Genomic DNA, 15,907 nt, shown 5'->3' with positions numbered 1-15,907 from the left:
TCTAATGGAGGAAACAAATAATGACAAATTAAAGTAAATGTATGGTAAGACAAAAAGGCATATGTCTATACAATACATTTTTGTATCTATAACCCAGGGCATATTCTGTAAAGGCTGTTGAGGAAGATGACTGACATTGCAAACTCAGAATCATGGTCTTATAATGAGTCAACTGTTATGGTTATAGTTATCTTTCCTTAACCATGCTGTACTTACTGTAAGGGAAACTTAACCCAATATTCTCTACTCTCTAATCCAAACTCTCACCCTAACAATCAAGCTGCCTAGACCTTAACTTTTGGACAGAGACACGAGGGATACATTAGTAATGTAAAGTATAATACGTTTCTCCATATTCAATTATTCAAATCTTAATATAGCTGCCATTTAATTATCCCCAGAAGTACTTTGTTAATGAAGAAAGAAAAGATGCTTTGAACACATTTCGAAGCTCATGTTCATCAGCCTTACATAAAGCAAAGCACACTACAATGCTTGTGTCTTATCAAATAGTTTTAATTGAAAGGGTTTTATAATAGTTTGAGACAACTGCGTGGCTTTAATCAAGGGATTTATTCATTATGCCAAATTAGGTGTCACATACTCTAAATTTCAGAGTATCTCTAAATATTGAAATGTAAAACTCAACTCATCCTTAAAGGTGACCTATCATGCAAAATGCACTTTTGTACGTCTTTTATACATGAATATGTGTCCCCGGTGTTCCAGGGAACTCACCAAGTGTCAGAAAACACAACCCTCTCTATTTTCGTCCATACCCAAATCTCTTAAAAAGGGGCTGCAACGGATCTAATACAGACTGATCCAGATTTGAACACTTCTATGACGTCACAGAAGTGGCGCTATGGCTATTGGGCCAACTCCACCAATCAGGAGGAGACAGCCACGGACATTGCCGTTCGAAAGCGCTGGAGACGCTGTAGTACATATGCCAGGCCTGTAGATGGTGCTGTTCTCACAGAATCAGCCCATGAAAAGACAGTGTTAAATTGAGCGAAATGAGGAATGGCTAAAATGCATGATCTGTTTGGTATTTTGAAAAATAAAAAGTATAAATATGCCTTATATAGGTATCGTCCTACACTATATTATTCAAATATAGCAAGATAGGTCCACTTTAAATCTGACTGCTAGTTAAGTAATAAACATACTGATATTTTGTTTTAACACATGCCATTTTAAACATTGATTATTTTGAATAAGGACATGATTAAATTAGTTTACCAGATGCTGAACATAAATAAATGTACTGTATGTATTTTCTTTGGATAATATATGTTGTACTGATACACCTCTATCATTGAGATAATTATATAATACTCACTGCATACCACAAAGAAAGTACTGTAATGTGAAAAAATAGCATAAAGGCACAGTGTTATACGGTAAACCTAAAGCAATTGGATTGAACCAAATCGAGCCACTGAGCATCATTGAAGCTTGCAGTCATTATTTTCTTGCAGCTAGACGGTTACGTTTTTCTAGTGTCTGGTGCATATGAGGCAAAGTGAATTGTTGTCATGGTGCAACGTTACTGTATTATGAGGTCAACATGATGATTATCTGTATCTGTTAAATTACTTTCACCGTCACAGCCACTGCATGCTCACAATGATTAAAAGATTATACCCTTGTATTGAATTTCAAATCTATTCCTCATATTTAAAATGTCAGCTGTTAGTGATTGCCGTCTGGAAATATATGTGTGTTCTGGGAAAGGGGTTGTAGACTTTTCTTTTTCTAAAATAAAAACAGAAACATGGTCTCAGCACTTTGGTGTTTTGGTCTTAACATGAAACTTGGCATAGATGTTCATTGTTCCGAGAGGATGAATTAAGGCGAAATGTAGATTAAAGTGTACACTCTAAATGTCCATAAATAAGGGGCAAGTTTATAAACTGAATCAGTTATCACATGCAGTATCCGTCTCGTTGTTATCATCAGTATTACTAAAGGTCTTTGACCAGAAATATATTCGATCCACTGTTGAGATGAGCCGGCATACTCACTGACTTAGAACAGAAATTAGATTACAAGGTCGGTGGCTGGGTCTAATGCAGTGGAAGATTAGAGAGGGAGAAGAAATCATTTTTACATGGCTATTGTTGTCATGGAGACTGAGCACTTGCACTGAGCTGTGCAAAACTTCAATTCAAATTTGTGTTTTGAAAAGCTGTGTTGCTAGGTAGTAACATCTACTCTTACATTTAAAGGAAAGAAAATTACTATTTCTTTTTTTTCAAGTCTCTATTTTTATAGATAAAAATGATTTGATTATAATATATTTGTTTTGCGTTATGTTTAAATACAGTTTGGTATAATTGTGATCCAACTCGTTATAGAAATAATGCAGTTTCAGAATTATGCTTCTGTCAATAAGTTGCATTTAAGCATTTACCCTTTTCAAAAACAAAACATGTTATCGTGCTGACTTTATTTATCTCCCCATGTGATGGATTTGTATTTTCAAAGAAAGGTCTCAGAATTTTTTTATAATAACTATATTAGATCCTATACAGCTGCAATGATCGCAACATATTTGGTATCACCATCCTTGTTGTTTAATGCACAAGGAAAATACAAACTGCTTGGGTATCCACGCTTGAGTTGTCCTATGAGTTGTATAGAAATAGTTATTGAATTTGTGTCATTCACAGATGGTTAAATGCATGGGCAATAACAATGTATGGACGGATGGATGAATAGACATGATCATGGCAGCATAGATTATTTTTCAAACTGAAGGTCTGAATTTATACTGTATGTTACTTGTATTAGGTATGGCAGCGCTGTCAAAACAGTCTTTCAAACAACTCTACTAAACATATTCTCTTCATTCTTCTTTTATTCTTAAGTTGAATTAAATAACCAGGGTTTTTGTATAGTAAGTGGGAAGGCCGCCATGTACAGTGTATCTCTCAAAAAGGTACCCTATGTACTATATGATGGGTAACAAAAATACAGTGTATAAAATGTATAAACCTACAACAAATTGAAGTTTGCTAAAATGCATTTTCTTTATGTTCACAATAGTGCTGTTTAATCCAAATGTATGCATAGCATAGCTTCAGACATATTGCAATATGTACAATATACGTTGGATTCTGTTGAATACGCCGTGCCCACCATACTTGCCAACCTTTAGACCTCAGAAATTGGGAGCATTTCAAAATGGGGGGGTGCTAGTGGATCGCCGGAGCTGTTAGATTAACATTAACATGCTTATTGTAGTTGTAAGTGCACTGACTTGCGGCCCTGTAGCACCGTCCTTGATGGAGCATATGTGTGGGCTGGATCTGTATTTTACAGGAAAAGAGTGAGCAGTTGTCGATTCTTGTTCTGTTTTCTGTGAATGTCTGCCTCACCCTCTCAGACTTTGAGTTGCGCACGCTACTAAAGAGACGTGTTACCATGGAAACCAAACAATGGTGTAGCTGTATTAAAGTCCGAGTGGAAACAGTCGTGTGTAAATCTGATTTTGTCAGAAATCGGGAGAAATGCCGGAGAAATATGACCCCGGGAGGAAACCGGGAGAGGGCAATGAAATCGGGAGTCTCCCGCGAAAATCGGGAGGGTTGACAAGTATGGCCGTGCCTCACTCTCTTCGTAGTTGTCTTGAGTTGCTTGGTAAGCATTGCAGAATCTTAAAGCTGTAGGCCCAAGTTTGGATGCTGAGAAGTGTAAAGATGTTCTCTACTGTACTTTCTTGTCATTACAGAGAGGGCGGAAGGTGTTTTCTCCAATAGGGTTTAATTTAGTCCTCATCCTCCCCTTTGCTTGTGCCTCCAGGCCAGACAACACTGTTTCACCAGTGTGTTAATCAACCTTACTTTCGTCACCTTTTTTCACAGCACACCACCCCCAAGAACAGTGTTCTGGGCTCCTTAAATTGAATGTGAATATCTGGTCTGTTACACCAGAGCCCCGTGGGAACAATCTAATCTAACCTTATCGGCCTTATCAGTGCAGTACATTTTGTTCTCTCTTGAAAATGTAGTTATAATTAAAACAGAAGCATTGCCACATTTTATTGTGATTATTCACACAGTGTAAGTTGCTTATTTTTTTCTCATAAAACATTTTAATAAAAAAGTAGGCATGTCGGTAGCGGGTACCTGGGATTGATTCAATAGTTTCTTCTGAATTGGTATGGGCCGAGTAAAGCCAATACATTGTGGATCCTTTGTTTGTTTACTCCAGCTGTCAGAATCTACTCATCGAGCCCATTCAAAACACTTAACCATTTCATAATTCATAGCATTGTGAGTAAGTGTGGTATGTCAGTGTGTGTTAGTTCTCCATTTAGCAGCCTTTGTTAGGTGCAGCACACTTCTTAAGTGCCGCTGTTGTTTAATCTGCTTTTGAATTAAAGTATTTACCTTGTTCATGTCAGAGTCTGTCCAAAACCATTCTGATACAGATTGACACTCATCTCTACAGACAGATTTAACAAAACATGATGATGTATCATGCGACAAAACATACAAATCTAACAAAAATACAAATATGTTCCATGTGGGCAAATATGCAATATTACAGGGACTTTGGTCTAGATGTGAGCCCAAAGAAACGTGATGGCTAATGCACCTATAGATTCACTTTTAGGTTGTTAAACTGATCGTTCTACTTGCTCCAACTCACAAAGCTCCCTATCCGTCTTATCCACTCCAACGCGCTGCTGCAGCGTAAAAGGCAAGAGTCACCTCAGAACTTCTGGAGGTGGCATGACCCAGAACTCCAAATGAAATGTGTGGTGGACAGTAGAAGATGAGCAGGAAAGGTCACCGTCTGTGCTGTTACTCTGCAGCATGCCTGATGCTGTTCTCTGCAGATTCTGTGGCCTGTCTACAATACCTGATTTAGGACAACCTTAAGCTTCTTCCCGACACATGAAAGGCAAGCTCTTAATACACTGTAGAATGTAGAGAGTAGTAGTAAGAATGTATATGATTCATTTCATATTAACTTGCATCTTTACTTTGTTGTCATTGACTTACAGTATATACTGTATATCGGAGTTACAAAATACAAAACAGCATCTATAGTCCCTTTAGAGGCTACATCAATGTATCTTTTGAATAAGGTTGGAGCAAAAATATATTGACCCATAAAACAACTGTTTAATTTTTAATGGTACTTAGCTCAAATTCAACAACTTTGATAGAATATTCCGCTTATAGTGGATGTGAAGTCAAACCCTTGAGTGGTGCAATTGGGTTTAGAGGGAAACACTGAGTGAAGAGAGCATTGGGAGTAAAGGGAAAGAACACAGTGCAAATGTCTTGGATTACTTCTTGGATTTTTTAAGCTTTCCCATCCCCAATATATGTAAATACCTATCAGAATGACTCCTATTTGTGACAAAGTGGCTATATATATATTCATTCCCAAATTAGAATCAAGACTTATGGTTAAAGAGAATAAGGACAGAGATTCATTGTGTATCATGTTAATACTATTCACCAAATTGTCTGATATATTTTGATCAAAAGAAAAACTGATGGTCAATTGGCAGTCTGTGTTGTCAGAGGGCAATATTAAAGCGCTGTAGCCTAGGGTATTTGAGAACAGACCACTGCTGTTAAATTACCATTTTCAAATAATACAATATGATGCCAACCCTGAAGCCCATTAGTGCAGGGCAAATATTAGAAAATTACTCTGTAGCTATGTTAGTTTGATAATAAAGAACCTTGAACCTTGAATGCATTGCCTATGTACATTTCTTAAATAATGCTATTTACTTACTTTATGACAAATTATAAAGAGAAAACAATCCTGATCACTTTTCTCAACCCTCATTTCCAGCACACAAGCACCATGCAAGAAACAATAGACTATTTTCATCAGGAGAAATGTGTTGATCTGATACATATACTTTGGGTTGAATATTTGAATTACAAATTGATCTGAAAATAGTTTTAAGTGAGGTCTAAACCACAAATATTTACCAGAAATCATGGAGATTATGTAAATAACTGCACTTGTTTGACAGGCTTTGCGTTTTTGTTGTTTAACTATTATTCATTTTTACTTAACTTGTTTTCTCTTCCATCATGCTCGATCCTCTCTTCTATCTTTCTGACCATCCTTCTCTTCTATTCTAAAGCTTTATCTGCTTTCTCTACTTTGCCTGTCTCGTGCCCTTCATCTCCTCTCATGAGAAGCTGCTGCCTGGCCTCAAAGGAAGCGTTAGACAGGATCCATCAGCCAGACTAGTATTCTCTTGAGGATGCATCCAGCGTGTTGCTCTGCTCTGCGCACTTTCATATATATCCAACCCCAGATAGCCTTTACTGTAGATCACAGGAACTGTTTTCAAATGTTCTGTATGCAGCTGTTATTCTATGCTTGTCGGATACCAATCACCTCACATGTTTTCCACAGCAATTTAACATATATGTACTTTTGTTGAGGGACATCTTTATGAATACAGGCTATGGTTACAATGCTCCATATCCTCATATGCCTGGGTCTAAACATTGATTGGTGGTATATGTATGTGGGCTTGGTATTGGAGGATGAAAGGGTCACAGCAGCTTTAAAGCATAGAGAATGAACTTGCCATATGCATCTTGTGGGTTTTCAGGCAGCAGCTGGACGCAGCGCCATGGCACTTTGAGCCTCAATGCTGGACCAAAACAAAGCCTCATTCATCCCCAAATAACATCTGGGCATGTTTAACAGCATGGATAAATAAACAAGCCCTATGGACACTAAATCCCCCGCACTCAATCACTCTCACTCCCTCTCCACCCGTTCCCCCTTGCCATTCTGAAGGCTGTAGGTTGTCGGTGTGGGAATGGCACATCAGCACTGATAGTGTGCATCCAATTAATTAGCCAAACGTTATCTCATTAGAAATTGCCCGCAGACGAAAACAAGTATACTCCCTTATAGTTCCAAACACCCGCTGGCCAAAAATGAGGATTATTCTCTCGTGCTCCGTAACCTCTGTGATCTGTTGATGCTGAGTAGGAGGACTGAAAGAGAGGCATGTGAATACTGTTTGGTCAAAGTGTCCATCGTTAAACAGCAATTGCTCATGGCTCACATTTATCCAACAGCTTCTGCAGAATTAAACAGACCAGCCCCCAGCACATCCTAATGACTCCGTATCAGGAGGCAATCTAATGGTTTCTTTGTCTCTAAGTTATCTGTCTTTGTGGACATCTGCAACATTTGCACAGAGCTGTAAGCAAAAGTAAGCACCATCTGATACCGCTCTGAATCCCTTGCATTCCTTAACACCTGTGCCTCAATGTTATTTAAAGCACTCAGGGGCTCTGCAACAAACATCAGCCACTGGCTATTTGCTTGTGTGTGTGTGTGTGTGTGTGTGTGTGTGTGTGTGTGTGTGTGTGTGTGTGTGTGTGTGTGTGTGTGTGTGTGTGTGTGTGTGTGTGTGTGTGTGTGTGTGTGTGTGTGTGTGTGTGTGTGTGTGTGTGTGTGTGTGTGTGTGTGTGTGTGTGTGTGTGTGTGTGTGTGTGTGTGTGTGTGTGTGTGTGTGTGTGTGTGTGTGTGTGTGTGTGTGTGTGTGTGTGTGTGTGTGTGTGTGTGTGTGTGTGTGTGCAAGGAGAAGCTTGACTTCTTGAGCACAGAAACCATGAACCATGAGTTATGTACAGACAAAGAAGGACTAAACTATGCAGAAGCCATTTTGTGTGGATGAAGAGAACTGCTTTATGTTGAAAAGATGTGACTTTGAATATGCATACTGCGAAACGTAGCTCAGGAATGTGTATTTATTATCAGTAGATTTCAACAGAAAATATTTTGTGTGGCACCTCCACTAAAATAATTGAAATGTGTTTTTTAGCAGTACAACATTTTGAAATATAAGAAATAAGTAAGTAACCTAGCAACGAAACGCATAAACTCATTAAGTTTAGGGTTATCAATACAATGCTAACTTTGCTTTGGTTCTTCTAACTTTAACTTTCAAATTCATTTTCACATAACATCTAAGGCTCAGTAGCGCTACTGACTTGGCCCAAAGTCAGATATATTTCCTTTTTAAAACGTTTTTTGTTAGCATATTTAATTATAGGCAACATGCATTAGTAATGAAAGAATTCAATTTATATATTTCATTTGGCCGGACGGAATCTATTTCAGATTTACAAGCTTGTTTGGTGAGCTGCAGCACAATGGATTATATGCCCAGTAGCTTCTTATCTGCTGCTGTAGTGTGTCGTGGTGTGCTGGTGCTTATCATCTGTCCACAGCTCTTCAAGGTTTCAGCAGGAGCAGCAGGGTGTCACTTGACACCCTCTGGGCTTTTCCAAGTCACATGGTTTTCAGCAGTGACAGATTTATGATTAACGTATTTGCATGTACAGCTTTGTTACTGTGCACGAAAAAGCGTATGAATACAGTATGTAATCAAAGTACACATTTCTTGTCACTAACAATTGGCTCAATCTCCAACCCATTCACAATGCTGATACATGACACAAGATGTCACTCTGATTACAGAGTTGGGGGTTGAATGCAATGGGGCAAACTAGCTTACGCTCTGGCACTGCAGATAATCTGAAGACGCTAGCTGCTAATACGTTTTGATGGTCAATATCTGTCAAGTTAAGTCAGAGGAAATCTGAGGTCTGTTCACAGTGAAGATCATCAGAAATAAATAGCTATGCAGGGAAAGAATGATGAAAATAGGGATTTGTCTTTGTGAGTATCCGTGTATTGATTACATAAATATGAAAATCCTGGACAATGGTAGGTTGGGCCACAAGATAATTAAGTCAATGACACACTGCAATATAAGTAAACAAAGAGAAGAAAATGGATAATAAGGTGGGAGTTTACGAAGGTCACAGACTGTGCTTGATAAACAAATACCGAATCTGAAACTCATCCTTTTAGAATGTCAGCAAGTCGGTTCCAGAGGGAAGTTGGTTGAAAGTGTCCTTTCAATTAAGAGGACCATCATATTCCTGCACACTGTTAAGGGTAGGGCTACATCTACATGTGCTTCAACAGGGAGCCAGGGAAGAGACATTCAGGCAAAAGTAATGTGTTGTGCTGTGGTTTGGTTTTGTTTGAAATATTTTGACTGCTGAGTTGTAGTTTTGAATAGGAAAACGTGGAGGCCTGGAGAATGATAAAGTAAAGTACTCTAAAACGTTGGGAACAAAATAATTGTCTTCTGCTTTCACTTGGTTGGTAAAATGGAGATATGTCCTTATCCTGGAGATATTGTTGAATTGTAAATGTGCTTTTCTGTACTCAGTTGAGAAAAATTCAAGGAAATAACTAAACCTGGATTTTGATTTATTTTGATTGTACATGGACAATGTTTTCTTGACAATACCCCTTACTTTATTTTAATTAGATAGTTGATAATGTACTGTCTTTAGTAGCCCCTGAGGTATCCATGGTTAGATATCAGGGATTAACAGTATATATAGGTTTTCTTTCTCAACCATCAGCTCTACGCCTCAAGTGTTCTCTCCATCGGGGTTTGTCTCTGCATTTTCTGAAACAGCAGGTATGCGCAAATTAGAGTAGAACATTGCTGATTTAAATTATCCTCTGCTGCCCACTTGGGCCACTGATTGTGCCAATCTACATGCAAATGGTCATGTTTATTACACCAGGGGAATAGAAAAACACAAAGTGCCCTTGATTAATAACTGGCTCTGCTTTTGTTTAAAAAAATAAAATATAGACATACAGTCACCTGATTCTACTGTAAGTCATACATGCACTGCTAATACTAATTATTGACAATACATACATATATACTATAATTCACAAAATACTTAGGGTTTTCCTTTTTATAATATAATTATTTTTCAAGCACTTCATTATTTAAAACATTTTAAGAATTAACATAAAGTGGATTTACCATGCCTTCATTGAAAAGATTTTCCTTACAAAACAAACATATCAACACTTATTATACATGGCAGGTCTGTACATCATTCCTCTGCTCACCATCCATTCCCTTTCTTCCATCTCTCTTCAGTAACAGCTCCCTAGATGTTTACTCACTCGTCTACAATCACATTTAAGGAATTCATCTTACTGTCTCCCGGGCACCATGTATTATGGCTCTCCGTGGTTCTTCATGCAACTATGATAATGTGTGTCTTGGTTAGACTCCTAACGCCAATTAAGAGTGCCTGTTATTGTGATGGACTCCACATTCATGCAGAAGAGTGACTGGCTTTCTCGTCCCAGCTTTCCTCACGCTGTTTAACTGAATGTGCTGTTAAAGCCAGAGCCCAGTGTACAGGCTGCACCACTTAGTGGAAATTGAGGACATGGTCTTCATTGTCTTACAGAGGAATAACCCAAAAGACCTTGTCATAAATACGAATTTTAGCCAAAGGTATAATACTATTTTTTGGTCTCCCCCCCACATTTATAATTGTCTTTTCATTTGCTTCAGAAGACATACAGAATCATGGGAGCAGTTAAGTTTTCCTCTCCTCTTAAAAAGAAACAACTTTTAATTGCATCTGTAGCACAAATTGAGTCACATGAACTTTGCGGTCAAGATATTAAATATGCAAGGATTTGCCACAAAATAACTGTAGTAGAAACTAAAAATATATATTTAACATTTTGTCTAGATTCCATCAGAGTAGTATAGGTAGATTAGCCTTACAAATCAATTTGGAACTGACGTTGCTTTTTTCATACATGTTTTTATTTGTAGAGCAACAAAGTAAGGTTTTCACATTTTTGACCACAAGGAAGCAGGTTGAACTTTTGGACCATAAATATCTGAAAACCAAAACTATTTAGGTCAGTGTAGATGCAGCAACTCTTCAAAAGTAGTATTTGATTATCAATGATGTTCACACCAACAGGCCATTCACAGAATTGACATTCGCACTATTTGCAATATAGTTTATAAATGTACACATATTTAAATACTAGGGTATTACATTTAAGTTACAGACTCAATATTAACCAGTGTAGTACTTTTCCTATCCATTCTGCTCCTGAAATCAAATGAAGCTTCATAAAACAGACTCTCAAGTGCGTATTGTTGAACCATCAAGGAGAAAAACAGGTCCAGGCAGGTGTTTAAAAAAAGCCCCCTGATACATTCAAGGACTTTGCTGCCAACAATTCGCTTTTTACGCAAAGCAAGGGGACAAATTAGGACAAATAGTTATCATTTTATCTTTTAGGACAAAAACAGATGAATTCATTACCCTTTGAAGTTTGATTTACAAACACTAGCAGAATTGATTGATTCTTTAAAACAGATGATGAAACCAACTCAAAGAAGAACAAACCCTCAAACGGCAGTGCTGCATTATTATGCATGCTTTTCTATCAAATGAGATTCAAGCAAATACCACCTAAAACACTGACTTGTTTGATTTGTTATGTTTGAATGGTGATGCATGTTCATCAGACGAGCCAGATGGTAGCGATGCGTTTGAGAGGAATGTCCCGCTGATGATTCGTTGTTTTGCAAAATGACCTTCAACATTTTCTCATTTTTTCTCTGGTTCTAGGGAACAGGTTGAGGATCTTTTCTCCTGAGAAAAAACATATTTTTAACATCAATCATGTTTTCTCAATACATAGTTACAGAGTGTGCCGTTGTGCAGCTTTACCATTGACAATAACGTTGGTCAAAATCATAGATTTCTAAACAGTGCCTGAATATCTATTGATACTGAAACGGCTTTCACTGTGTGTTTTTTTTACACTTAAGAACAAATATGCAGGATGTAGTTCAAACTATCTCTTTACTTATTTAAAAGTGTGAGATTAAAGCAAAGAGATATAAGAAAGTTTGCTTGCATGTGTAGCCTAATTACTGATTGAATATCAGACAACATCACTAGTGTACAGTACCATCTCTCAGGCTGTAAATCTATTTACAATGGATTTACAATTTAAAATGACAATGCTCAAAGAGAACTCATTCTTCCTTTCATCTTCCTCAAGATCTATACCCCTCCATGCTCTCCAGCTCCCGAAAGCACAGCAAACTATTTTTTCAGATTGCTGGTGGGTCCGCAGAATCCATCTCTCTGAACTCACATGACCTATGTTCCTCATAGCTTGAGAGACTCAATTAGTAGAGGAAACCAGCTGAATCCAGTTCAGATTGTTGCTTTGTTCTTTATTGAAATGAAATCTCTAATAGTGTTTGAAACATTGCCATAACCAAACACAACAGTCTATAGTTTTATGTTGATGTGACTGGGAGTACTCTTGTTTTAACCTCTCCTAAAAAGGTACATGTTTATACTGCATATATATATATATATATATATATATATATATATAATTTTGAGGTAGAATAATTTCTGCTTTAATTATCTTCACCCGCAAAGATTTCTTTGCACTCAGAACGGACTCAACTATTCATGCCAGAAATATCACTTAGAGTTACTGTGCCATGTTGACAAGAGCATCACACAGTTGCTAAAGATTTATCGGCTGCACATTAATGTGGACATTTCCCATTCCACCACATCCCAAAGGTGCTGTATTGAACTGTGATCAGCGGACTGTGCAAGTCTACGGAGTTCACTGAACTCATTGTCATGTTGGTGGAAACAGCTTCGATGACATGTGCTTTTTGACACAGTGCATCTTGATGCTCAATTTGTGTAAAGTGGCCTAATGTGTTCCAAGAAAAGATGTCTCAGCACCAGGAGCATTATGCTCTGACACAAGGCAGGATAGATCCCTAGATCCATGTTCTTTTGGACACATTCTGACCCTACCATCTGCATGTCCCAGCAGAAATCATATTCATCAGCACGAGCCTTTCAAATCTTTCTGTTGAGCCTGTGCCAATCATAGCCTCAGCTTCTTGTTCTCGGACATCAAGAATGGAACCCCCTGTGGTCCTTTGGTGCTGCTGCCCATCTACTTCAAGGTTCAACATGTTTGTGTTCAGAGATACTTCTCTACCTAGCTCTAGTCATAGTTATTAAGCGTGTTTATTAAGGTTCCTTCTTCTGTCAGCCTAAACCAGTCTAAACATTTTCCTCTGAACTCGCTCATTAACAAGGCCTTCCCCCACATAACTGCCGTGCACAGGATGTTGTTTTTCACACCATGCTCTGTAAACTCTATTGTTGTTTGTGAAATTCCCTGTAGCTCAGCAGTTTCTAAGATACTCAAAACACCCGTTTAGCCCAAACTATCTTTTCACAGTCAAAGTCACTTAGATCCCATTTCTTCCCCATTCAGTTGTTTGCTCTGAACAACAACTGACTATGCTGCATGTTTGTATGCATTGAGTAACTGTCACATTATTGGCTGATATGGTGTTTGCATTAACAAGCATGTGTACAGGTGTATCTAATACAATGATTAACATGTTGTATCCTGCTTGTGGAAACAAGACCACCATCTTTATATTATTATTATTATTATCCTTTTATGTACCTGGTCTTAATTTATTTTTAACATATTGTTGTTTGTTGTTTCTTCTCCTTTAGATGGCCCCCTGGGACCTCGTGGTCTAGTGGAAGCAACAGAGATGTGCACCCAAGAATGCCTCGTCCTGGGACATTCAGACAACTGCTGGATGCCTCCGACGTTGGGAACATACCAGCAGCCAAAATCACCCGTGTCTAGCTTTGGGTCTCAGAGGGAGTGGGGTCCCAAGGAAAAACTTCTCAATGGACATACTCTGACCAGAACCTGGAAAAATGATAGTGGGCGGTCAGATCCTTTTGGTGACAGGAAACCGTTTGGGAGTGGAGAGGGACACTTCACCAGCGGTGGCATGGCTGATATTCCACTGGTGAGCCTGAAGTCCTGCCAGCCAGCGTCCTGTCCCGACAGCCCCAAGGACCAGCAGCTATAAGACAGACTTTGTTTCTGTGCTGTGAGATGTCCACATGGACTCCTCTCTCTTTTATTGTGTTCTTTCTAGTTTCATCTCTTCCCACTTAAGTTGATGCTTCTGCAGTGTGATAGCCACATGTACTATGTAGGCCACACAACTATAGTGCTTATGCTGTGTTCTCTACAATTCAACTTTACTGTGGCTCTAGAGGAACCTCTTTTTTTATGAACATCCATGGATTTCTTCAACGTAACATTTTCTGTCTACTTCATGTGTGATTTGGACAAGTGGGGGAAGGACATGCGTTAAATGGAGAAAATGAAAACAAATTGGAAGAAAAAAAAAACTACCATGGCTGAAGTATATACAAATATTTGTGTTGTGGTTGTTATTGAGTTGTTCGGGACTATATTAATCAACACAATCAAAGAAAATAGAATTACATAATTATATCAGAAAGTGTTGTTCTAATAACACTGTTAGTGGACACTCGTTTATTCTGTCATTATCTGTGTGTTTGTAAATAAGACTTATTAACCACTATCATATACCCGTAATAACCACAGTGATTAGGACAGTTCTTGGCTCTTGTCATCATAATGGCTTGTCATGAGGATTTGGGAATGGGCAAATATCTATAATGTGTCATAATGTACAACGAGAAAACATTTACCCAATTCTTTAAAAAATCCAATGGCTGATTTTGAAACAACAAATTTCCATCCCGTGATATACTAAATGTTCCAACATATTTCATATTAATTTTCTTCAAGTAATGCAAAACCACAGGCAAACCTTTTTTAAAAAAAACATTTTGTATAAAGGATGTCAGTGCTCAATATGTGCATTATAAAGATGAAAAGCTTTGAAAGCGCTCCTCTATAAACTGATTTTGAAAGTGTTCAGTACAATTAAATAGCAATATATTTGTAAATGGCTAAATGTTTTGTCTAACGTTGATCTTATTACTGTATAGATTTTATTCAAATTGTGATTTAACTGGGTGCAATCCCTCAGTAGTACCTGCAATTTATTGACATATGTATATATATTATTTGCACACGGACTATTGTTTCCATCCATAAGAAAACACAGGTTTAGATAACACTTAAACTAAAATTATGACATTGAACCTTTGAATCTTGAATATTGATTGAATCACTTTACTCACTGTGCCTTCATTATGTTTCTTCAAACACTGAATTGTGCTTATTTAAATGACGATAACATGTTGGCTTCAAAGACTATCCTGTCTTAAAATCAAATGCCTTATGCATTGAATGTTTGCCAAATTTAGAGACACATTCACACAGGTGTTAAAGAACGAAATCAAGTCCTTTGCACTTAAGAAAAACTCAAAGACATGTGCAGATAATGGGTCAACCATGAAAGATCATCTGTCATTCCACTGTCTGAAGAAGTTTGTTTTATTCCACAGCATGGAAGGCAACTTACACAATGGAAAAGCATGCTAAAAGATATAGCTTTTAAAAATTTACTTGATCATTTTTGTGTCATTTTATTTTGCTGGAATAGAGTTGATTTGTGCATTAAGGAGACATTCAGTTTGTAAAGCACTTTCATATTTATGTCACAATATAAAGAAGTTAAATGGGTTGGAGTGATTTGCTTATCGCAGTTTGTTCGTCAGTTGTAAGGGTGTTTGACATCACAGATACTGGAACAGTTAATCCTTGTTGCTACTCTAAAGGTATACAGCTACTGCAATAAATGTTTTAACTATTTGTATGCTTATTTGTGTTCAAGATGTTCACCTTAAAAGTTTTGTGTCGGTTTTCGGCACACGTTTTCAAAATCACCTGGTACAAAATGTTGTTGTAAAATGAGCCAGTAATTTATTTCTAAACCACAGTCATGAGGGGCAATTTAGTTGTCCTAATGTTTGGAGTAAATGTATTTATTTTATAACAGCCATGTTCACAGCATTTACTTTTAATAACATCGTTTTTCTTTGAAAATAAGCATTGGGCTCTTGAGACAAAATGAGACAATGTCCGAAAAACCTATTTCATAAGAGTGTGTCAGCTTTAAATATATTTGCTCTGACCATTACTTCAGTTTACTTATTGTATC

The 15,907-nt window shown here is 37.6% G+C and overlaps 1 protein-coding gene across 2 annotated transcripts in view; it reads left to right on the top strand.

The window, feature by feature from the left end:
- Nucleotides 1-15,558, top strand: part of pcdh9 (protocadherin 9) — a 196,169-nt gene extending 180,611 nt beyond the window's left edge. For both annotated transcript variants that reach the window (XM_079667142.1, XM_079667141.1), the window contains exon 5: nucleotides 13,461-15,558. In XM_079667142.1, the coding sequence (XP_079523268.1) occupies nucleotides 13,461-13,831 (371 nt within the window). In that variant the 3' untranslated portion in view covers nucleotides 13,832-15,558. The remainder of the gene's footprint in view (nucleotides 1-13,460) is intronic.
- The last annotated feature ends 349 nt before the right edge of the window (nucleotides 15,559-15,907 follow it).

Source organism: Notothenia rossii (genome assembly GCF_949606895.1).
Source record: "Notothenia rossii genome assembly, chromosome: 2".
In the NCBI taxonomy this organism is placed as follows: domain Eukaryota; kingdom Metazoa; phylum Chordata; class Actinopteri; order Perciformes; family Nototheniidae; genus Notothenia; species Notothenia rossii.
This window is presented reverse-complemented; position numbering and strand designations above follow the sequence as displayed.